General features: G+C 50.7%; 1 protein-coding gene across 5 annotated transcripts in view; it reads right to left on the bottom strand.

Moving 5' to 3' along the window:
- Window positions 1-22,819, bottom strand: part of NFIX (nuclear factor I X) — a 102,323-nt gene that overhangs the window by 53,661 nt on the left and 25,843 nt on the right. For 2 of the 5 annotated variants that reach the window (XM_025367431.1, XM_025367433.1), the window contains exon 2: window positions 18,622-19,153. In XM_025367431.1, the coding sequence (XP_025223216.1) occupies window positions 18,622-19,153 (532 nt within the window). Of the gene's footprint in view, window positions 1-18,621; window positions 19,154-19,490; window positions 19,592-20,138; window positions 20,322-22,819 lie in introns of those variants that run through there. The other 3 variants (XM_025367432.1, XM_025367434.1, XM_025367430.1) reach the window with 3 other exon arrangements.

The raw sequence follows: 22,819 nt of genomic DNA, 5'->3' as shown, positions 1-22,819 counted from the left end.
GGGGAGACAATGTTGTCGCCTCCCTCTGTCCTACACAACTACCCACCTCCACTGCTGCAATTCAAAAGCCTCTTGTTGGGGCCTCAGGAGTCTTGAGGCAGCTCCCACCACCCAGGGCCTAAGGACAGTCAGGTTCTGGGTAAGATGGAGTATCACAGAAAAAGGGTGAGGGACAAGGGTCAACAGAGGCTGCAGACACTTAAGCTTCCATGGGCAGAATAGGATATAGAAAATGATATAAGGCCCAATTTTCTCGTTTCTCTCTCTTTTTTTTTTTTTTAATTTTATTTTATAGAGATGGGGGTCTTGCTATGTGGCCCAGGCTCGAACTCCTGGGCTCAAATGATCCTCCCACCTCAGCCTCCCAAAGTGCTAGAATTACAGGTATGACCCACCACACCTGGCCCTACGGCCCAGTTTTCGAAGCAAATAAGCATGCATATTCAGGCACACAGAAAGAGTGCCATGGCAGTGGGGACCAAGCCTGATGAGAGCATGCTCACTTACACACAGGGACTTGGGGCAGGGCACAAGGGGGCTGTGTGTCCCTGCCTGCATGGCCCTGGGGGACACTGTCTGGGATGCGAGGGTGAGAGAGGGGGTGTCCACCAGTGATGTCAAAGTCTACAGCCCACAGCAACAGCTCACCCTCCCCTAGTCCCCCTTCAAGTCCTGGGAGGACCTGTGTGACATTGGCAGCCCTAGGGGCCTGGTGGCAGACTGCGTGGCTGGCCTCAGGTGTCAGCAGCAGCTGCTTCCTCAGGAGCTGTCTGGCACGTGCTGGTGGCCAGCGTGGGCTTGCACCTCAGAAGTAGACCTGGGGGCTGCTGCCATTAAGATACCATGGCCAGCACCTGCTCACCACCAGACAGCCTCAAGAGCCACTTCTGCAGTCCCAGGGCCAGGAGCTGACGGGAAACTGCCATGCCACAGGGACCCCCAAGGGTCCCTCCCCTTCTAGCAGTGCTAACAGGAAGTGGCTGCAGAGGCCTGGAAGGGGGCACCTCAGATTCATAAAAACATAGATTTGAAGGTGTGAGAACGTGGGCTGATGTCCATGACTAGCTTTTACAGTGGGTAACACCATGTGTCCATCAAGGAATGTGTGAGCTGATGCAGAGAATAAATATGGGAACGGGACATACACCTATGACACGGATGGGAGACTTCACTCATAAAAGTGTATCCTGACATGTCATGTACGTGAAATGTACACGATATGTACAATGATGGCAACATCTTTCTGAGGCTCTGGGGAATAGGAACAGGGTACAGGGACAGAGTGAGATGGATTCTTGTGTGCTGCCTGAGGGTGTCAAGTTTCCATATGGCAATTTAACAGGATAGACGAAGAGCCTTCAAGAGAGTCTATACCTTTTGCCTAGTAATTCAACCGCTAGGAAGCATTATCTGAAGGTAACAAATAGAGCTAAAAAGCTTGGTGCAATAGGATGTCCATCCTAGCAGAATTTACAATGAGGATGAATGCAACACAACTCAAAGGCCTCAGTGGGGGTGGGGTGGGGTTTACATCAACTCTGGCATGATGAAATCTCATGAAGCTGTTTAAAAGCATGTTTTTCTTTTTCAGGCCAGGCATGGTGGCTCACACCTGTAATATCAGCACTTTGGAAGGCTGAGGCGGAAAGATCACTTGAGGCCAGGAGTTCGAGACCAGCCTGGCCAACATGGCAAAACCCCGTCTCTACTAAAACTACAAAAAAATTAGCCAGGCTTGGTGGCGCACACCTGTAAACCCAGCGTCTCCTGAAGCTGAGGCATGAGAATTGCTTGAACCCTGGAGACAGAAGTTGCAGTGAGCTGAGATCGTGCCACTGCACTCCAGCCTGGATGACAGAGCAACTGTCTCCAAAAAAAAAAAAAAAAAAAAGCATGTAAAAGCATTTTTTGATTTTTCAGTAAGCACCTATTACATTTATAATAAGAGATAATTTCTCATTTTCAAAAGGAATAGGGGACAGAAGTCATTAGAAATGTTGACAATTTAGGGGTAATGCAGCTAATAAGAAAAGATGCTAAGGCTGGGCGCAGTGGCTCACGCCTGTAATCCCAGCACTTTGGGAGGCCGAGGCAGCCAGATCACAAAGTCAGGGGATCAAGACCGTCCTGGCTAACACAGTAAAACCTTGTCTCTACTAAAAATACAAAAAAAAAAAAAAAAAAAAAAAATTAGCCGGGCATGGCAGCGGGCACCTGTAGTCCCAGCTACTTGGGAGGCTGAGGCAGAAGAATGGCGTGAACCCAGGAGGCGGAGCTTGCAGTGAGCCGAGATCCCCCCACTGTACTCCAGCCTGGGCGACAGAGCGAGACTCCATCTCAAAAAACAAACAAACAAACAAACAAAACAAAAAGAAAAGACGCTAAACCACTAAAACTTAGGTTTTGAAAAATAGTGATGTGGTAGAATACACAATGGTACTGATTTTTTTTTTTTTTTTTTTTTGAGACGGAGTCTGGCTCTGTCACCCAGGCTGCAGTGCAGAGGCACAATCTCGACTCACTGCAACCTCTGCCTCCTGGGTTCAAGCGATTCTCCTGCTTCAGCCTCCTGAGTAGCTGGGATTACAGGCGTGTGCCTCCACGCCCGGCTAATTTTGTATTTTTAGTAGAGACAGGGTTTCACAATGTTGGTCAGGCTGGTCTTGAACTCCTGACCTCGTGATCTGCTTGCCTCAGCCTCCCAAAGTGCTGGAATTACAGGTGTGAGCCACTGTGCCCTGCAGTACTAAATTTTAAAAGCAGCATCCCTAAGTGTCTATACCATAAATTCCAGTAAAAATAAAATATGTGCATGAATAAGTAAGGGAAAATGCAACAAAAGTTAATGGTAGTTATTTCAGTGGCAGAATTGTAATAATTTTTATTTCCACCCCCTGACTTCATGCTAATTTTGTATTTTTATTATGAATGTGCAGTAGTCTTATAATCAGAAAAATAACCTTTTAAAAACAGTGGACAGATGAGGGACTGTATGTACCAGGCACACTCTCCAAATCATAGAACAACATAATAAGCTGATCGTGAAACTAAGCCCCTGTGCGTCCAGAGTTTGTGAGAGGCGGGCTTGGCCTCCTGAACTTTCATGCTCAAGTGGACTCCAGCCCAAAGAGTGGTGACAAGGAGGGAGATGTCCTCATGTTACTGTCATGCTGTGGCATGTGACACTACCAAGACTGGGTACCTGGTGGGCCTCTAGCTACCCCTCCACTGAACAAGGACTTCAGAGGGGAAAACCGGTCTCAGAGAAAGTCAAGAACTGGCACATGGGGCCACAGGAAAGAGGTTTGGGACCAGGTGAGAGGGGAGGAAGGAGCTATCTAGAGAGTCTTAAGGTGGAAAGGGGAGAGCTGGGAATTCACTCAAAAGCTACTGGAAACAGTTCTAAGATCTGAGGTAAGCAAAGGTACAGCAGCGGCAGCAGAAGCAACTTTAAGATCTGCTTCGAGAAGTGGCTGTGTGTGTGCGCGAGTGTGTGAGAGACAAACCTCCCTCCCTATTCACATTCCTTTAATAATTCATTGTTAATAACCAAACCCAGCCACCAGAGCCGCAAGCACATGTACCAGCTGGGGGACGGCAGTCAGCTCTGACCCGAGAGGCCCAGACTGGAGGGGTCTCCGGGAGAGGGAGGGCAGGAAGAGCTGCCATGAGTCTGTCCACACAAGGAGCCTGGAGGCCAGGGCTCCTGAGGAGAGGGAGGGAGGTGAGGAAGAGCCTCAGAGCAAAAGGCAAGCAATCCCAGTGGGCCCAGGACTGATCCCTGCCAACCCCTGCTGCAGGGCATCCACCAGGCTAGCGTGGCAGGGAAGATCTGGCACAGGAAGAGACCCTGTCACGAGTGAGTTTGGCTGCTCCGCAGACCAAGTCTGGAGAGGACATGCTTTGTGGCCAAAAGGGAGGATGTCCCCAAAGATGACTGTCCAGCAGGGACAGTCAAGGAGACCAAGGAAAGGCCTATGAGAGGGTGGGGTGGGCTGAGCCCACCTAGCAGTAACCCCTGTAACAAGGTACCCAGCAGGGGCAGGGGTGAAGGAAGGGGCTAAGGGCTGCTCCTTCCCCACTTTCATGAGAGCTCATTCACATAAAATAGAAATAAATATTTTGAAAAACTGTCTCTTTGAACCCATTAACCCACAGCTTCTCACTTGCCTGCCACACTCCTTCCAGCATTCTGGAAGCTTCCACTGCCCCTCCTCTGTCAGGATTGTCCCCTCATAATGCCCACTCAGAGAGCACACCTGCCACTCTTCCATCTTGGCTCTCTTCCTTCATCAGCCCCCTTTCTGATTTTTATACCACCGTGAGCCTTTACATCATCTCAAGGATGGGCCATGGGCTGCTTCCCATCTGAAGGTAATTCAATATTCAAAATGGGTTTATGGAGCCTATAAAACTATATGCTGGGCAAGAGACAGATGCAAAGGCGGATAAAACACGGTCCCAGCTCCAAGATTCCAGCCTAAGAGAAACTACAAAACTGCATGCTAAGTATCACAGGGGAGCAAAATAAACTGGCCCCCAGCTGAGCCCAGGGCCAACTTGCATAGAAACGGGGCCTCGCCCAGCAGATTGCTCCCTTCTGCAGCAGACTCTCCAAGGTCCCTGTTTTCCTGACAAGACACGTAAAGGTAAGACTTGCCACCATGGGGATGCACTGCCTCTCCCAGGGTGCACTGAGGAGGCCAACACATGCCTTCTGCCCCATTCATAGGCAAGGTAGCAGAGCTCAGGCTCCCCAGGGGCATTTCTGCAGCCGGAGCGCTTTGTTGAAGAGGAACACAATTCAAGAGGCCTTGCCAAGCCAGGCTGGCATCTGAGTAATTATATTAATGAATCTCTGAGTTACAAAATCTAATATTAGACAGTGGCTTCAGTACCATCATCCTCAGTTACTGTCCCACGTGGCTGGGAACACTCCTGGGCAGCAGCACGGCTTGAACAGACCCTACACGCACGCGTGTGTGTGTGTCTGTGTGTGTATGTGTGTGGTGTTTAATTTAAAAGAAATGCATGTACTTGAAACTATGCCCAGAGATCTGTGTGCTGGGCCCACTTTGTAAACCACGATACCATAAATAAGTGAGAGAAATCTGGTCATTGTCCTCAGGGCAGGGGCCTCTGTCTTGGCCATATCTTTTGGGCTGGCAATATCCTGAGGATTATTGCTCCATGGAGCAATGGCCTTTGTGTTCGGAGCCAGCACTGTTCCCCACAGAGTCCCCTTTGGCACAGCAGGCAGGACCTTGCATGCAGACCCTTGGGCTCTTCCTCCCCATCCATGCTTATTAGCTGCCTCAATCTCAAGTCCAAACTCAGAAGTTGGGCCTGACACACACAAGGGGCAGCCCACAGCCCAGCTGATCCCCTCTCTCTGACCAAATCTCTGGTGCAGACCACACCACTGCGCCACCACCACCATCCTGGCCTTCATCTGTGGGCCCTGTCCGAGGCCAGCAGAAACGATGACCCAGTTGGCCACGCTATGCATGTGGTCAAGGCCAGAGGGCGCCAAGTCAACTGCAGCCAGGTAGTAAACTAAACAGGCAATAAAGGCAGGTGAAAAACAGTATCTGCTATGCTTTCATGATTACATTTCACATATGTCGGGCTAAACGGAAACTTCTATAAATGACATGAGAACACTTAGAACCTAGATTTCTGTAAACTCCATGTGCCAGAATAGGATTTGGCTCTCTTCTGCTTCTGCCTCATTTGTTTCATTTGGGAAGCTTCTTTGGGTGGCAGAGTCCAGTCCTGATCACTGGGTCTGGGAAACTGGCTTTTATGGAAGTGAGTTCTTACCCTGGGACTGGTACGCTCAGGAAGCCCCAGGAGCCACAGTGGCCTGTTCAGGTCTATATGGGAAGAGTTGGCCTGAAAGGCAGGGAAAACAGGCAGGTTTTGCCTTTTAGAAACTCTTTGGTAGGCAATAAGGGATAGGTAGTTGATGATTTTTCCATTCTTTTTAAAATAACAGATGAAGGATCCACACCAATACCACACTGCCTGGCAGGGCTTGCTCTCAGCACTGTCTCACTTTGAGACGGCGCTGTCTCAAAGGGTCTCTGAACTTTGACACGGGAAAGACCCTCTCAGAAGCCACACGATTTCCTAGAAAAGGTTTCCAGGCCACAGAACCCTAAACGCAACCAATCAAAGCACAGAAAACAAGAGCTGCAAGAAATTCAGGAAGGCAGCCAAGCAGCCCACTCTGCTAGCAGAGGCAAGAGGCGTCCTAAGGAGAGACCACGCACAGCAGGGTCTGCTTATTCTCCCTCTAAGGCTGGGTTTCTCCACCTCCGCACTTGTGACGTTTGGGGGCGAGATGATTCTTTGTTCCTGGGGGACTGTCATATGCACTAGACTCTTCCCACTAGATTCCAATAGCACCCTCCCCCCACAACTGTGACAACCAAAAGTGTTCACAGACATTGCCAAATGTTCCCTGCGGGACAAAATAGCCCTTGGTTGAAAACCACTGTTCTAGGGTGACCAACAATCCTGGTTTGCCGGAGACTGAGGGGTTTCCCAAGGTGAGGGACTGGGAAACTCTGAGCAAACCAGGACGAGCTGGTCATCCAGCCTTCTTCCAATCCCCTCATCGGCCAAAGGCAAATTTCCTCCTCTATGCTCAGGGCTCTGAAGACTAGTTCTTCCCCACCCTATATGAAGCAATCTCCCATGCACCTAAAAAGATTATATCCCACCTCATAGTTTCTTCTGGGGCCAGAATACTATCCTTGTCTCCTCTTTCTTTCCCAGGCGCCATCTCTCAGCGCCATTACTTCCACGAGGCTCTCTGAGATCCGCATCAAATTGCTCACATATTTCTTAGATTACTAAGGCTGAAACTGGCCTAATACGTCTGGTAGGGGAAACGGTCATGCCCTGGGGAGGATGTGACCAGGCACAGAAGTCGGGTCTCCATTAAGCAAGTGCTCCCAGAGCCCTGTAGAGGTCACCTGGGAGACAGAAGGACAGGGAAGACCCTGTAGCTCCCCTCTTCTCCCTGACACATAGCCAAGCCTGGCAGAGTCTGCTACACACAGGAAAGGGGACTTGAGACCCCCTAAAGATGAAAGGAAACGGAGTCTACTGCCTTGCTTCCGGTTGGGTCAAATACCCAAGGGCAGATGGCCTGTCTCACCCATTAAGGACTCTGCCCAGGAGACCCCACCCTGTTCAGCCCCAGGCTTAGCACCCACCCCTGACTCAAGCTTCCTATCTATTTGCCTCCTCCCTTTAAAGGCCTTTCTTCACTTGGTCCCCCGGGAGCATTCCTGTTACTAAGGAAACAATGATGTCATGTGTCCGGGTGGGGCCGCAGGTCCCTCCTACCACCTCCTAACTAGGTACCATGCCCGCTGACGTCACTGCTCAGAAATTTATAGCCCAGCACGGGTATTTATAAGGTGGCTCTGGTGTGACCACATATTTGGTGTGGGGCTGGTGGCTATTTATAGCCAGAGGATATACACTTATTACACCCCCTGTCTGTATTCTGGGCCACCTGTTATATAACTGCCATTACGCAATAACGCCCATTATATAATAATTATGCGCTAATGGGGATATAATCTGCAGGCATAATAAGGACACACTCCCCAAGGGCTGTACCCGGCTGGCCTCCTGCAGGTTGCCTCAGGGGATCTCCTGATCATTCCACACAGCTCCGCCCAGTCCAGAAGAGTCACCAGGTGTCACCCTACTCTCAGCTGTCTGGAGAGCAGCCTTCTCCAGACTGACAGACCCAGCCGCAAAGCCCTCTCTGGATTCCTTCTCCATCTTGTCTGGTTTCTCATTTCCACAGCCCCACCCCTGGCCTGGAGAGGATGCTCTTCTTCCTCTGCCACTCTTCTCTCTGCTGTATCGTTAAGACCGAAACAAACAATTACGATGAAATAAATCCTGGAAGCATGACTGACGCTTCATCCCCCCATTTTAGGAAAGGAAGCCTCCCGGACACCAGGCCAGTTGGCGAAGGGTCTGCTCCACACGAAGGAGTGCCCTTGCCTTCCTAGAAGACTTGGGAAGTTGACTCCAGAGGCCAAGCCAGGTGCAGCCAAGCAGGATACTTCCCAGGGGCCCCTCCCTCCAGCGGCAGCCCCCTCGGCGGGAGTCTCAGGGCAGGCTGAGGCTTAGGCCCTGACTTCTGTGGTCGGAGTTACACCACCAGCAGGAATCCCCCAGAGTGGGATCCTAACCACTCAGACACCAGTACATGCCCTGCTGGTCACTCCTCCCAGGAATGACACACCGAAACTGTCACCTCAGGGAAAAGATGACAGGGACATTGGCTCTGCACTTGGGATGATGCGGGCGAGGGTACAAAAGGCAGGGGGTGGGAAGAGTTAAGACCACAATGGCACTTGATGGAGCCAATTCAATTAGCCCAAATATGCCATCTGCTCTTAAAATAGATACCCCTATATTTAAAAGTTACTTGATATATGAATTGATGAAAAAAATTCGAAGAACTGACATGGATCTGTGAAGTGAAGTTGTCTCAGGCACAGGACAGTAGTTTGGGGAACTTGTCTGTCTCTCACATTCTCTATTGTTTAAATTTTTACAAAAAATGTGTTTTACTACTATGATGAAAAAAAAAAAAAATCAAATCATTTAAAAAGAGTAGTACTAAGACCCAGACAACAGTTCTGGTCTCCGTGTCTCATGCTGCAGAAACAAACGTCTGCTGTTCTTTGGGGTCTGCTATGGGCCTCACAGGATCATCAGTTGCTGCACATGCCTGGGTCAGCCCAGTAGCAGAGCCCCTGTCCGGTTCCCCAGATCAGCAGCCCCAGCACACAGAGACCACTACGCAAAAAATCAGAGAGGAATCACTCAGTAGCGGACTTGGAGGCAGGCTTACAGTTCCAGCCAGGGGGAAGTGAAAGGGGAAAGCCCCCAAACTGCTTCAGCCCAGGGCCCTGCTATCCGGAAAAGCGAAAACAACACAGGACACACAGGAGCAGATGACGCTCAGAGGTTCAGTCGACATTCAACACAAGGTAAATGAGGACCTAAACTGGTGGTGAGGCAAGAGGTGAACGCAGGTGGCATTCTGTCTGAATCCCTGTTTCTTCCAGGCCAGAGGTTCTCAGCCGTGCATGATTCTGTTCCAAGGGAACTCTTAGAAATGTCTGGAGATATTTTTGGTTGTCACACCTTGGGTAGGGAGGTGCAACTGATTTCTAGTGGGTCAAGGCCAGAGATTCTGCTAAAACTCTACAATGTCCAGGACAGTCCCCCATGACACAGAATGATCTCACTTGAATGTCAACAGTGCGGCAGTTGGGAAATGCTGTTCAAGGGGAGCTGGTATCAACGGTGAGAGGGAAGCCTCTAATTAGCCATGGACACAGAGGAAAATCTAGAGTGGTAAGCCAGCCTCTCCCTGAACCCAGCCCTAGTCATGCTAGGAGAGTTTTTATATACACAGCCTGAGAGTTTTCCAACTTTAAGAAAAGGGTAAAGGTGAGAGTCAATGTGAAGGAGCAAAAAAGGCAATGAGTAGCAGATTATTGTAAAACTTCCAGCGATCACCTAGTTAATTATGATAATTACATTCATTTTTATTTCAAACTGTGACTCCAAGGACACTCCCAGGAAAAGGGTGTGACAGTGCAAGGATCAGGAATCCCAAGGTCTAGCAGAACTTGCCTGGCCTCACACCTAGACTTCCTGCCCCCTCTACCTGCAAAGGTCAGGTGGGATCCCTCCCCCATGCTCCAGGGAGGTATGAAAAGAAGCAAAGCTGGCTGCAGCAGGGTGAGAGCGTTCAGCCAACCTGCCCCCTGTCTATGCTAGACTCAGCCCGTCTATGCTAGCATGCTGCCTCTCGAGGTTGGAGGCAGGGATCCAGGGAGCCATGGCCTGTCAGGACGGAGGGAGGCCAGTGTCAGGACAGGGCCAGGTGCCCATTCTCTGTTTCCACCCCACGTGCTCAGCCACTGGGGGAGCCCTTGAGCTGAGCCGCAAGCTGGGCTCTCTTCTAGAGTGCGACAGAGACCACAACGATGAAACTGGCTCCAACGGGGACCCATGAGATTTTCTCCTCTGAGACTCTGCCAAAGCCAGTAATCCTGATGAAATTCAAGGAGCAGCGATGCCCTCAAAATGAGCTTGAGGTACTCAGTGACCTAGAACACAGCCCCTTCTGCCGGAAACCCATCATGTGACTGGAGTCCCCCGACATCTCTGTATTTCGGGTTCCTCCTCTGTGCAGTAGATATAATAATACCTGCTCTGTCTATATCACTCAACCATTGTGAGGAGGAAATTAGCTCCAGGCACACCGAGAAGGCTCAGTCAGCTGACAAAACGAGCTAATTCCTCACTGTCTTTTAAGGTGCAGGTCAATCAGGTCGTCTTCTAGGAAGCCTCCCTGGTCCCCAGGTCTGGTTTGCTGATTCCTCACTACACACATTATGCATGTCACCTGAATGCATACACACCCAGCCAGAAGCACAGGTTTAAAACTAGAATAAGGGTGAGAATTCAGGCAATTAATACATAGAGAGGACTTAGCCTGGTGGTAAAGCCATAGAGGGCCTTCAATGGAAAAATGGAATTAAAGCAGGTGATAGAGACCAAGGGCATGCCCACAGGGGACAAGAAGTTGTTAGGAGCCTGGACAAACAGGTGCCCCTTAAGTTATTGGGTGTCCCCAAATAACAGCTAATAAGTGCCCTGTACTGGGGTGGTGGTGGCATGCCATGTCATCAGTAAGGCATCAGGAGTGAGAGAAGAGCCAAGATGCCCCCTACTGATAGGCCATGGCAGCTGGCGGTGAAACAAGTCACTTGGGAGACAGACCCACAAAGGGCAGCCCCAGAATATTTTTTAAATCCCCAAAGAGCCAGGAAACAAGGTACGAGATATCTACTATAGACAAAGTAAGGAACCCAGGCACCTGGCGGGTAAGGTCCAGTCCAGCCAAACTTCCCCTCCCTAGGCCCTCCACCTCCTGGGACCCCACTCTAACGCCAGCAACCCTTAAACTCAAACATGTTTAAAATGGCGACGGCGGCCTGCAGGGCCGGGCGTTTGTCGTGCTGTTTTCCACGGTGCCCTTGGTGCCAAGAAAAACCTATCATCAGAAATGCCATCAGCTATATTTATCTATCTCTCAGCCCCCCAGCCTCCTCCTCCCGTCTGCCAACCAGGCCCTGCGAGCCCCCCCTCACCCAGTGGGCACACTTCCCTGTTGCTGATGCCCGTGACCACCTGCCCGAGTCTCGGTCTGTGGCGCTCTCTTCCCAAGCTCTGACAATTAGACCTCCACAAGGGCATGTAAACCAGCAGGCTGCACCTCTTCTCACTGGGATGTAGGGACGTGCCCACATGTGTTAAGGTACATACCCCAACAGGCACTGGTTTGGGTGTCTCTTGTTCCAAACCTTGGACAAGCGTGGCCTTCCATCTCTCTTCAGCCTCAACTCCCTACTCACCAGGGTCTCAGCAGCACTGACCTGCCCTCAAAGTCCAAAACAAGCTGTGGGCCCAGGTCCTCTGCACACCATTCCCAGGAAGACACCTAGCTGCTCTCTAAACCTCTCGCTCCCTCTCCCCCATTCTCTGATGTAGAGTGGGAAACCCCAACCTGTATTCTGAAGTATTGAGTCTCCAAGAAGTGTGTATGCTAGTAGAACCCCCTTCAAAGGTGAAATCTGGGACAAAAAAAGGAAAAATAACAAAGTCAAAGTTCACAACTGTGCAAATCCACAGCTGTGAAAAGTCCTCCTCGAAGGATGCAACACACAGGGGAATGTCATGTGCCAGACACCTCAGACCTTTCCTCTACCCAAGAGGCAGGGCTACCCTTAGGCCTAGCACATAAGATCTGCCCAAAGTGTTTGTAGGGTGAATCAATAACTATATTTAAACCCCTACACCTCCTCCTATCACCCTGGGAGCTCCACCCAACCCCCACTCCTACACTAGCCCTCTCTTCAGAAGGCCGCCGCTCAACTCTGAGCCCCCAACTCAGAAAGGAGTTCCAAGGAGCCAACTCCTCTGAGAATGAAGCAACCCAAATAAAAATTTTAAAACCCAGAAGCTCTTTCTCTCCTGCCCCCCTCCCCCTCCACTGGCAAATGAAAACAAACAAGAAATCAAAGAGGCCCTTTGTGCGAGCACCGCGCGCTGACACGGCTGGGGCCTTTGAAAAGACTTCTGAATCGGACACTGAAGGATAAAATAACTGAAGCGTGGCAGCTCCTGAGACAGAGGGGCGGGGTGGGGTGGGGGCAGGACGGACAGGGCAAAGAGAAAAAGGGGTGAGGAGGGAGTCACCTTCTTCCCTAGGCAGAAAGGGGGACATTCAGCTGTCCCCTCTCTGCTCAGCTGCTACAGGACGCCAGAACAGAGGGAGAACGTAGCGCTTGCCTCATTACCCCTTCTAACCCACTCTTCCTCTGGCATCCCAGGTCTCTGCAACACTAGAGGGTGGCCAAGAAGGACCTTGCCTTCCACTTCACAGCCCACTGTGAGCTATCCCCCAAATAAGGTCCTTTGGGCCTTTCCTCCCCTCCAGCATGGGTCACTGCAGGTTCATGCCTATGCCTACGGGAAGAAGCCTTCTAGAAGATATCACGAAGCCTTTAGCCAAAGCCTGCCGGGTACATGCAGGATTGTCTTATTCTTAGAGATCTAGGAACCCCTAGGCCAGGGCCTTGCTCACAGTAAGTTGACTAAGTGTGCATTTCATGGATAAAGGGAATTCCACCATGCTTTGGAAGTGCCAAAAAGTAAACCAAGTTCTCAGGAAGTCCTTCTGCACGTCTGGACCCCAGCCTTCCTGCTGCAGAGTAGCCCTGTTTCCTCTGGGTCGGCAATAGAGCACAGCTGGTCACCATGCCCATAATTATGGGATCAGGCCTCTAGGTCCCCTCTGGCTTGTTCACGGTCGGCGCTTTGCTGGCTCAAGCTCCGACAAAGGTGACTCTTTTTTCCCCTGCACCACAGCCTCCAATTCAGCCAGCAGAGCAAGCGCTCTACTGAGACACCCCCTGCATGTTGTAGGCAATGGGGGCTCTTGACTGGTTGGCTGGACAGCACTATGAACAAAAGGGACAAGAGCAGGTGGTCAAAGGAGTCTGAGAATAAGACCAAGCCCAAGCGTAAGGATTGGGTCTGGGCATTTCTGTTCTCCTTTTTGGGGTCATGCCCCTCTCTGAGGCCAGCCTGAGCCCCATCATTGTTCCACACCACCCAGACCCAGCACCCCAAGTTGTATTAACAGACACGAATGTCCAAAACAAAGGCGGCCTGGGCCAGCTTCACGGGTGTGCAACCTGCATGCCCCCCACGCTTGGTTAAATGCTCTAACTGATGTCATGCTGTAATTCCTAAAAATTTTGAACAAGGAGCCCCACATTTTCATTTTGCACTGAGCCCTGCACAGTATGTAGCTGGAAGGCCCTGAAAATTATGTAGGCACCATGGCTGGCTAGGATCTGATCATGCTTGGAGTTTCTGTGTTCAATTCTGAACACTCCAGTTTCAGAAATTTTATGAATCAGAGGGACCAAAACAAACCAGAGGGCCTCCAGGAGGTGGTGACCAACATGGCAAGGGCACTAGGAGCCATGTGAAATGTGGGAGGCATTAGGGACTGGTGATATTCAGGCTGGAGAGGAGACAGCTTCCTGGGGAGAAGGGTGGAAGGGAGACATAAGAGCTGCCTTTGGTATTTCAAATGCTGTCCTGTTACAGAAAAATCAGCTTTCACCTGGGTCATCCCTTAAGAGAAAAGAAAGACCAACAAGTAAAGGTGACAGAGAGTCAGCCTTGGGCTCCCTAAATCAAAACAATTGTTCCCAATCACAGCAGCTGCCGTCCTGCTATGTGCCAGTATCTTTACATATTAGCTGGTTTAATCCCTGGAACCATCCTACAAGCTAGACATGGAAGAATGGAAGAATTTTACAACCAAATCTGACCTTTGAATGACAGTGACACCTCTTCCGGGATGTTCTAAAGGGGACCCTACATTCGGTTAAAAGATAATCTGTAGATCCTGCTAATTTTAGGCGTCAGTTCCACGGCCCCGCAGTCTTTGTCAGCCCTGGCACCAGATGGCGCTGCCTCAAAGACGCAGACCAGTGGCATTTCTGGGCCTCAAAAAAGGAGGCAATGGATGAGGCGGCACAGGGTCCACGGTGGGGGTGGACCCAGAGAAAGTGGCGGGTGCTCCTGTGGACCCTCCCACATACTAGCCCCAGAGCCAACAGTTGGGTCGGGCACCCAGCAAAGGCTTGGGGGACCTCGCTGGCATCAGCCCTGTCTTGGCAGTATGGACACAGCTGAACAATGCCTTTCACCGCCAAGGAAGGACGTGGATGGGCAGTCCTCCCTCAGACCTGAAAATTAGTGCTTGCTACAAAGCCCCAAGCCCTAAACTAAAGTGCCAAAACCCGGAAGCTCTCATACCTGAGAAGGCAACCCCACAGGTGAAAAAGTTCACTCAGATAAATCTTCAGGGTCTAACCCATTTCCTGCGACAGGTAAGGCCAAGCTCAGCTGTCCCAGGACCTGAAGGTAGGGTGGGGAGGCCGAATCTGCTCTCAGAGCACCACACTCACGGAATCACCCGGGGTAGCGCAGCCTGCAGGGTCCAGCTGAGGAAAGCCCACAGGACAAACAACCTGGTTCCTTCAACGACAACAATGACAACTGCCAGAAAAGAAACAAAGACTAAGGAAGAAGAAGAGGCGAAGGACCACCTAGAGATTATGATGAGTCTTTAGAGACTGATCAACCCATCGCAATGCAGGACCAACCCTATCTGGATCCTGATTCAAACAAACTATAAAAAAAAAATTAAGTGATAATTAGGGAAATGTGAACATTAGCCAGGTTTCTGATGATACTAAAAAAAAAAAAGAATGCTAAATTTTTAATGGGTATAATAGTGGTATTGTGGTTCAGTTTTTCAAGAGTCCTTATCTTTAGAGATGTGCACAAAAACATTTACAGATGAAAAGCTATAATGCCTGGATCTTCTAAATAACTCAGCATGGGCGGGCAGTTGGGAGGATGGTTGAATTGAGATTGGCCGTGATCTGGCGATTGCTGGCACTGGTGGTGTGTGCACAGGGGTTCCTTCTGTGTGGGAAGCTCTCCATCATTAAAGAGTTTAGATAAAGAAAAGAGCCACCACTCAAATACCTGGACTTTGTGGGGATTCCGCTGCAGGCCCACAGGAGGGATCTGACAGGGAGACGCTAACAGTTCCATTTGCTCAAGTATTTTATTAGTTTTGGATTTTTTTTTTCTTTCCTAGGACCAAGGCTTAGGTGTCAGGGAAGGTCTGAAGGCACTGGTTCACCTTCAGAGTGCTGCAGAAACTTTGGAGATGCTCTAGCAGCAGTTCTAGGCCAGCTCGGCCATCCTTTCTCACACAAGCAGAGGTCTCTCTCCTGGCCCTCCCCAGCTCACCCGTCCCCGGCCACCTGTTCTGGGATACCCACTTTGAATGGAAGGATATCACCAGGAAATGGATACCCTCCTCCCCAAGGCAGTGCTTTCTGACCCTGCCCTGCTTCAACCTCCCTTCCTAAACACAGACAAACACACAGAGAGACTTCTTCCCAGCAGCAAGGCCAGCCTCATGGCAGGCTTTTGGACCTAGTATTCTGTATTTGGACCCAGTATTCTGGGAGTGGAGTTTCGACGCCAAACACATGTCCTTTAATCCCTCTCAAACGTGTCAACTCTTGAAGCTTCATCTGGGACATAACAAGGGCCCAGGAAGGCCATGGGTGACAATGGCACCTAGGGGCAAAGCCACACCCCCACATTTGCTACCACATCAATGTTACTGTCATCAAACCCAGGATCCCCAGCTCAGCCCAGATCTGGCTCTTCAGCCCTATCTTAAGAGAAGGAAAAACACTTCTTTCAGAGTCCAAAGCCTGTGCCATCCCAGCCCCTGTCCCCAGTTTATCATCCTGGAAGGAAGGAGCAAGTGGCAACTCTGCTGAGTGTGTCTGGCAGGCATGGGCATGGATAAAGTGGTACCCACAGATCGATGCTGTTTGGTGGCTCAGCCACAGAAGACATTTTCTAGCAAAGTGGGCCAGCTCAAGGAGGAAGTCATGCCTGTTCTGCTCCATCTCAAGACCACCCAACCCAACTCCAAAGAGGAACAAGTGATGCGGCCCACTGGTGGCCCGAGCTGCACCAACTTGCCCCAACTCACTTCAGGAAGGCACGCTCAAACTAAAGCAATTCCAGTGAGAAAAATCCTACCTTCACTGAAATTATCTGGAGTCTGGGGCCTGAATAATATAGAATACACCCTTAGTTCCCTACTCTGCTTTTGTAGAGGAGACTCGGCCTCAGCCCCAGCCCAGAGCAGTGGCCTTGGGTACATGGAATGGGGTATGAATTCGCTCATATTCCTGGGCGAATGATCTCATAAGCTGGCAGGGAGGCATGGGAGGCCTTTCTTCTGGCCAGGAAACGGTCTCCTTCCTCACATACTTTTCATCCTACCTTAGCCCCACGCTGGCAGCAGTCAAGAATTTGGCCTAAAATAAAAGAGGCCAGGGAAACAACTCGGCTACAAGGATCCAGTCAGAGAGCGGGGTTGGAGGAAGCCAGCTCAGAGGAAGATGAGTGTTGATTTTCATCTTAGATGCTCTCGAGCCCCTGGTTCTAAAATTGGAAGGTGCAGAATCCCCTTGTGCAGGAGTATCTGATGGCCACGCTGGTAAGCTCGAGGCTCCGAGCCTTCTGCAAGCCACCAGCCACCTCCAATACTACCAGGCACACACCCTCCCACTTTGGCTTGCTGTATAGACAGAGAATGAGGGGATAACTTTTTTTTCCCTCTTAGTCTCTTTTCCAAAAAAAAAGAAAAGAAAAAATTCAAGATGAAGGGAGGTGGAATGACTGGCCCCTGGCCCTTCAGCATGACGGGTCATGATGGTCACACAGGGCCGGGTGCAGGCCTAGAAAGATCTACAGAAGTAGGTAGGGACTTGGGGGGTGAGAGTGGTGTCCCCTGCTTCTAACCAGTTACCAAAGCAACCTCTCAGGACAAGAATTCCAATACCATCTTCTCCTCTCCACAGTTCTCCAACATATAAACTCAGGGCACTCTAATCTAGATTACATTCCTGACGCAGTGCTGAAAGCACCCCCAAACCCAAATTTTATTTCTGGATCCAGAGATATCATTCCTCCCAACTTCCCAAACAGGCAAGGGGGTGACCATAGCCATTGTGAATTGCTTTTCTTTTTTGTGAATGGGCAGGAAGGAAGACACAGAGACACACACTCGCGGGAAACAACCTTTGCGAGAGTTGAAGTTAAGCCACATTCTCTCACATTCGCATAAAGAGAGGAAAAAGGGAAATGAAGGGGAAAAAATACTGGAATGGTGGAAAGGAAACACACACACACACACACACAGAGAAAGGTTTGGTAGCCCTCTCATTACAAGTTGGTTGGGCATAATGTAAACACACTTCTGCCTTGCTTAATCACAGAGTGCCGCCCGTTTAGGTTTCAAAGGCGGCAGTAAATTGGGCGTAGCTGAGTGGAGGCTAAAAATTAACCAGCCATCTCTGTTTCAATTTGTAAGAAAACAAAAGCGGAAAGAAATTATAAAAAGGGAAAGGGTAAGGGAAAAAAAGGAACAGAGGAGGAGAACTAAACCACCCTGACCCAAAATGCAGGGTAAAACTGGAAAAGCGAAGAGGAGAAGCAGAACTACTTGGAACACAAAAGGAAAAGGAGATTTTACAGAGTTTTTTGTTTGTTTGTTTGCTTAAGACCTCTTCCACAGCAGCGCTGTTTCCTGCCATGCTTGTGCCCCGAGAAAGCCTCTCTGCTCCCCAGCAGAGTGCCAGGGCTGTGGGCATCCATCCTGAGGCCTTGCCACTTTAGCTGAAATAAGGAGAAGGGAAAGAGCTCAAGGAATCTCGTGCTTGTTTTCACTCTCTATGAAATCAAATTACTTTCATACTCTCTGACAGCCAAATCCCAGCCAAACAGCTCCCGCCTGAGTATTTAGGCTGCAGAATCTGCCCACTACTGTCTTCTCTCCTCTTTTCTGTTCATTCAGTCTCATCTCCGGGGGTTTCACATGCCCCTTCTCTCCACCAAACTCCTGCCCATCCCGCTTGTACCAAAACCAGTTTTTCCTGGGACTGGAGGTGAAGCTGCAGGAAAACTAGTACCTGCCCCTCAATACTTCTTCTGACTCATTTTAATAAGAGCAACTATTGGTGTGCTGTTGTTGTTGTTCACCTCAAACTCTCACCATCATGGATAATTCTGGGGGCATCATGTCCCCAATCCTAAGACCTGCAGCATCTTTCTGATCAGATAAGTCCTCCAACGATGGAAATGCACAAAGTCAATAACATGGCCAGGGAGCAGAGGAGGAAGAATGGAGCAGGCTGGGGGAGACAGAAGACAGGAAAAAGGAAAAGGGCCCATAGAACGTGTTGCAGGCCCGGCAGGACGGGCATACACCAGTTAGGCCCGCGGCGAGTTATCGCTTGGAAATTAGAGAACAATAAACAGAACAAATGCCAGCAAGTAAAATAAAATGAGGGGGAAAAATGGTTGAGAACGACCTACCCGGAGTGTGGACAAAGTAAGCCAGATAAAGATCCAGTTCTTTGATTGTGACTCCAATGTGATGTGGCTGGACGCACAGGCCGGGGTTCGAGCACTGAGGCGACTTGTAGAGCCGCTCCCCATCAGTACTTTCCAGGGGGATCCCCTTAAACAAAATCACCATGACCAGGTCCAGCCGCCACACCTTGTCAGCCTGGCGCAGGCAGTCAATCCGCCGGATCTTGCCCTTCTGGTCGGGGTTGGAGAGCACGCAGCAGGGGGGCTTCTTGCCCGTGATGGTCAGCACGAAGTCCTCGCGGAACTCGGGCCGGATGTCCTTGCGCAGCTTGGCCAGCAGCCGGGATGCCCACTTCTGCTTGATCTCGGGCTTCTCGCCCAGCAGCTCGTCCTTCACCGCCCGCTCCTCGTCCTTCGACATCCGCTTTTCATGCTTCTTGAAGTACTTGCGCTTCCGCGCCTGCAGGTTGAACCAGGTGTAGGAGAAAGCGCGGACGTGAGGCAGCAGTGCCTCGATGAACGGGTGGAACTCATCCTGCAGGCGGCAAGCCGGGAGCATGCGGGGCGAGGGAGGACGGGAGGAGGGGAAGACGGGATGAGGGGGAAAGAGAGAAGGAGAAAAGCAGCGTTAGAAGGGGGGGGCACAAGGAAAACCGCCTTCTCCTCCTCCTCCCTCCCCCCAACAATTTTCTCTTGCAATTGTTCTACAAAAGTGTGGTTTGAAGCCACCACCAGCTTCGCCAGCCACTTGCTCCCATCTCAGCCTCAGCAGCCAGACAGAGGCACCGGGAGCCTGTACACACACCTATTCTCTCTCTCTCTCCCTCACTCACTCACACACACGCGCACAGACAACGTTGCCGTCCACACACACACGCTGCTGGTATCCCCGCCAGGCTCTGTCGCGCCCATGACATCTCCATGTTCTATCGCAGCCGTGAACTCCTGTCAGCTCGCCCCGGCGCAATGTCCGTCTGCACAGACGCCCGTGGACGCACACGCGGGGGCGTGCGGGGCCGCCTCTGGACCCCGACACCGGTCGATTTTTGGCCGCCCCCAAGAAGAGAGAAAATGACATCCACGAGCAAGCGAGTGAGGAAACAGATCAGGCTTCCCTCTCCCCAGGCTGTTTTCATTTTCTTTTCTCCTGATCCAGTTGGAACATCCACCCCAGCATTTTTTAATCAGACCTAAATCCTAAATATGTGATTTCAGCTTTGTTATCGACACCAATACTAATGTTAATCACAGTAATAATGAACAAAACACTTCTTGTTAGCACAAATAAGGTGCTTGTCTCGGCCACATTAGGGTTAAAAGCTACATGGGTCTTCTTGCGACCCCTTCCCCAGCCTCCCACAACCCCTTCACCCTCTTTCCCACTCAGTCAGGTGACAGAAGGATGGGCTCTCTCGGTTTTGTTTGTTTTTTTTTTTTTTTTGGTTGTTTGCTTGTTTGAAGTTTAAATAATAATTGATTTCTGTTTACAAAAATAAAACTGGAAAAAATTAAATAATTACCATTGATCTGAAGCACCCGGCAAAGCCCAACGCCCGATTCTGAGATTCTGGACTCAACAGAGTTGTGAGTTGGGGGCGGGTGGGGGGAGGGGGGAGGAGGAGGAGCAGGGGAGGAAGGTAAATGTTTTAAAGGGGGTTATTATTGGTGTTCTGGGGAATAGGGGCTGGGCTTGGGTGGATTCTCAAACCCTTCCCCCTCCTCCCCCCCCCATGCTCCATTGCACAGAAGGGGGAAATTAATTTTTTTTTTGAAAAGGAGCAAAAAGAAAGAAAGGTCAGGGATAGCAAGCAGAGAGAGGGAGCGAGCCGGTTGCCACACACGCCAGGTAAACAAAAGCCAACAAATTTTTTTTCAATTTCTTCCCCTGTGCATCCTCTTCCAGTTAAAAAAAAAAAAAAGAAAGAAAAAAATGCAAAATTTAAAAATCAAAACCAGCCTCCCACCATCTCCCCGCAACCAACAACGCACCCCACCCCACCCCCGTGCAAAACAAAAACAAAAACAAAACCCAGGAGGGAAAAAGCGGCAGCTGAAGAAAAAGGCTTTCGGCTTTGGCAGCGGCACAGGGGTGTAAACTTCGAGCTGCCTGATCGGAGGAAAAGGGGGAGCTCGCAGATTCCCGGGGAAGAGGACGAGTTCTGACCGGCTGCAGACCGTTGCTGGCAGACGCGTGCAAAAGAGAGAGAGGGAGCGAGGGAGGGAGGAAAGGAAGAAGGGGGGGGAGGGAGAGATCGAGGATCGAGGGAGGACGTGGATGGGATGGGGCGTGTGTGTGAGTGTGCGCGTGTGTGTGCGCACTGGTTGGGTTTTGGGGTGTTGTTTTTTTTTTTTGCTCCTTTTCTCTCTCTCAAACTCCCTCTCTCTCTCTCTCTCCTTTCAGGCTCAATCCCCATCCATTTGCTTGTGCCAAGCCAGTAAAAGGGGGGGGGGGGAGAAAGAGACAGAGAGAGAGAGAGAGAGAGAGAGAGAGAGAGAGAGAGAGAAGGATCCACCTATTTGGCAAAGAGACATCCACGAGCAGCCAATGGCTGCGTCTAAGGGGAGGAGGGAACCAGGCGAGCCGGGAGGGTGGGGAGAGCCCCCGGCAGTTGGAGACCAAAAACAATTTGCCCAATCGACAAGTTCACGTCTAATGAACAAGCAAAGTCCAGCAGTTATGAATTTTTCATTCCAGGCTCCCACTCGGGTCCATTTGGCAGCAGCCACCCAGCAAATCTGGGGGTGGGGTGGGGCAGTGGGGGGGGGGACTGGGATTGTGGAAGACTCGAAATTTTTTTTAAGCCTGAAAAAATAAATAAATAAAGGCCTGACTCCGGGCAGGCTGGCGGGCGGGAGCCCCAGAAGGCCTTGGGGAAGCAGCTGCGCCTTCTCTCTGTGTTTTGGTTTCAGTCTTTCTCTCGGGCCTGCACACTCTCTCTTTTTCTGTTTCTATTTCTTTCTTTCTTTCTTTTTTTTCTTCCTATGGAGCACACAGGGGCGAGTGGAAGTTTTCCTCCCCGGCCACATACACACGAGCCTGCGGTGCTATGAATAGAAATAAGAAGAAAGAGCTCAGAAAGTGTCCATGCCAGCAGGACTTCCAGGGCAGAGATCTGGTGCCCAGGGTACTGCCACCTTGTGATGCCCCCCGGTCTGGCTGCTGAAAGAGCACTCTCAGACAAGGGGTAGGCCACCACCCTACACGTCCCTCTCTTCTCCCCCAGCCCCCAGCAAGCTCAGCCTCCTTCTTCGGCCCACACCCAGCCACGCACGCTCCATTAGCGGTGACGAGGGATGCCAACGCAACACAGCTCGGCTCGAGAAACTGCAACAGTTTATTAAAATAGCCTCCTGTCACAGCACTCCGCCTGACAAGCTCTACACGCAGCCACAAACAACAGCCAGACCCGGGGAGAAGTGACAAAGGCAAAAAGATGGACACTACCTCTGAGCAGAAGCAAGGAATCTGACCAACGCCCCTCACCACTGCACAGGCATTTAATTCTTCACTTCCTCCGGATCTGCCCTCTCCAGTTGACCTGAGATTAGTTTTCTTACCTGTCTCCCAAATCAATTTAGACTAAAGGGCCCAAACCCTAGCAGTGCAAAGTACAGAAGTATAAAATGAGAAACCCAAATGAAAAGCAAAGAGCTAAGAAAGGACACAACAAAAAACAGCAAAGGGCTCTACCAAAAGCAGGCCACCTGGGGGAAATCAAGTCACAGAGAAGAGACCCACCAGGGAGTTCCTGCTCTGGTCCTCTACTTGGGACCTTCCTCACAGTAGGCAGAAAAGGTGAGCACTGGGGAGGGGAGTCCCACCTCTGAAGGGGTCTCTCCAGTAAGAGCTAGGGAGCAGCCATGCTTGAGGCCTTTGAAATGCAGTAAGAAGGAAATAGATATTAAAGGAAAAGCAGAGGAGGAAGGATGTGGCTGCAGACAGGGAGAACGGGATCCAATTCCACTCAGAACTCCATCCCTACAGCCGCCCTCTCCCCCAGCGAAGCTCAGTCCTCAGCTGGCAACGGAAAAAAGGTCACTGCTCACTCGGGCCCCTTTCTTCCCCAACTGAAACCCTGTGCTTTGTGGCCTTTATGTTGGCAGAAAGGTTCCCGGAAGAGCACCTGGGGCGTGCCAAAATAAAACATCCAGCCCTGGGCTGGCGCTGAACCCTGACAATGGGACAGGGGCTGCCCAACAC

Source organism: Theropithecus gelada, chromosome 19, assembly GCF_003255815.1.
Source record: "Theropithecus gelada isolate Dixy chromosome 19, Tgel_1.0, whole genome shotgun sequence".
Classification (NCBI taxonomy): domain Eukaryota; kingdom Metazoa; phylum Chordata; class Mammalia; order Primates; family Cercopithecidae; genus Theropithecus; species Theropithecus gelada.
Note: the sequence above shows the minus strand (reverse complement) of the source record. Positions and strands in the feature narration are given on the sequence as shown.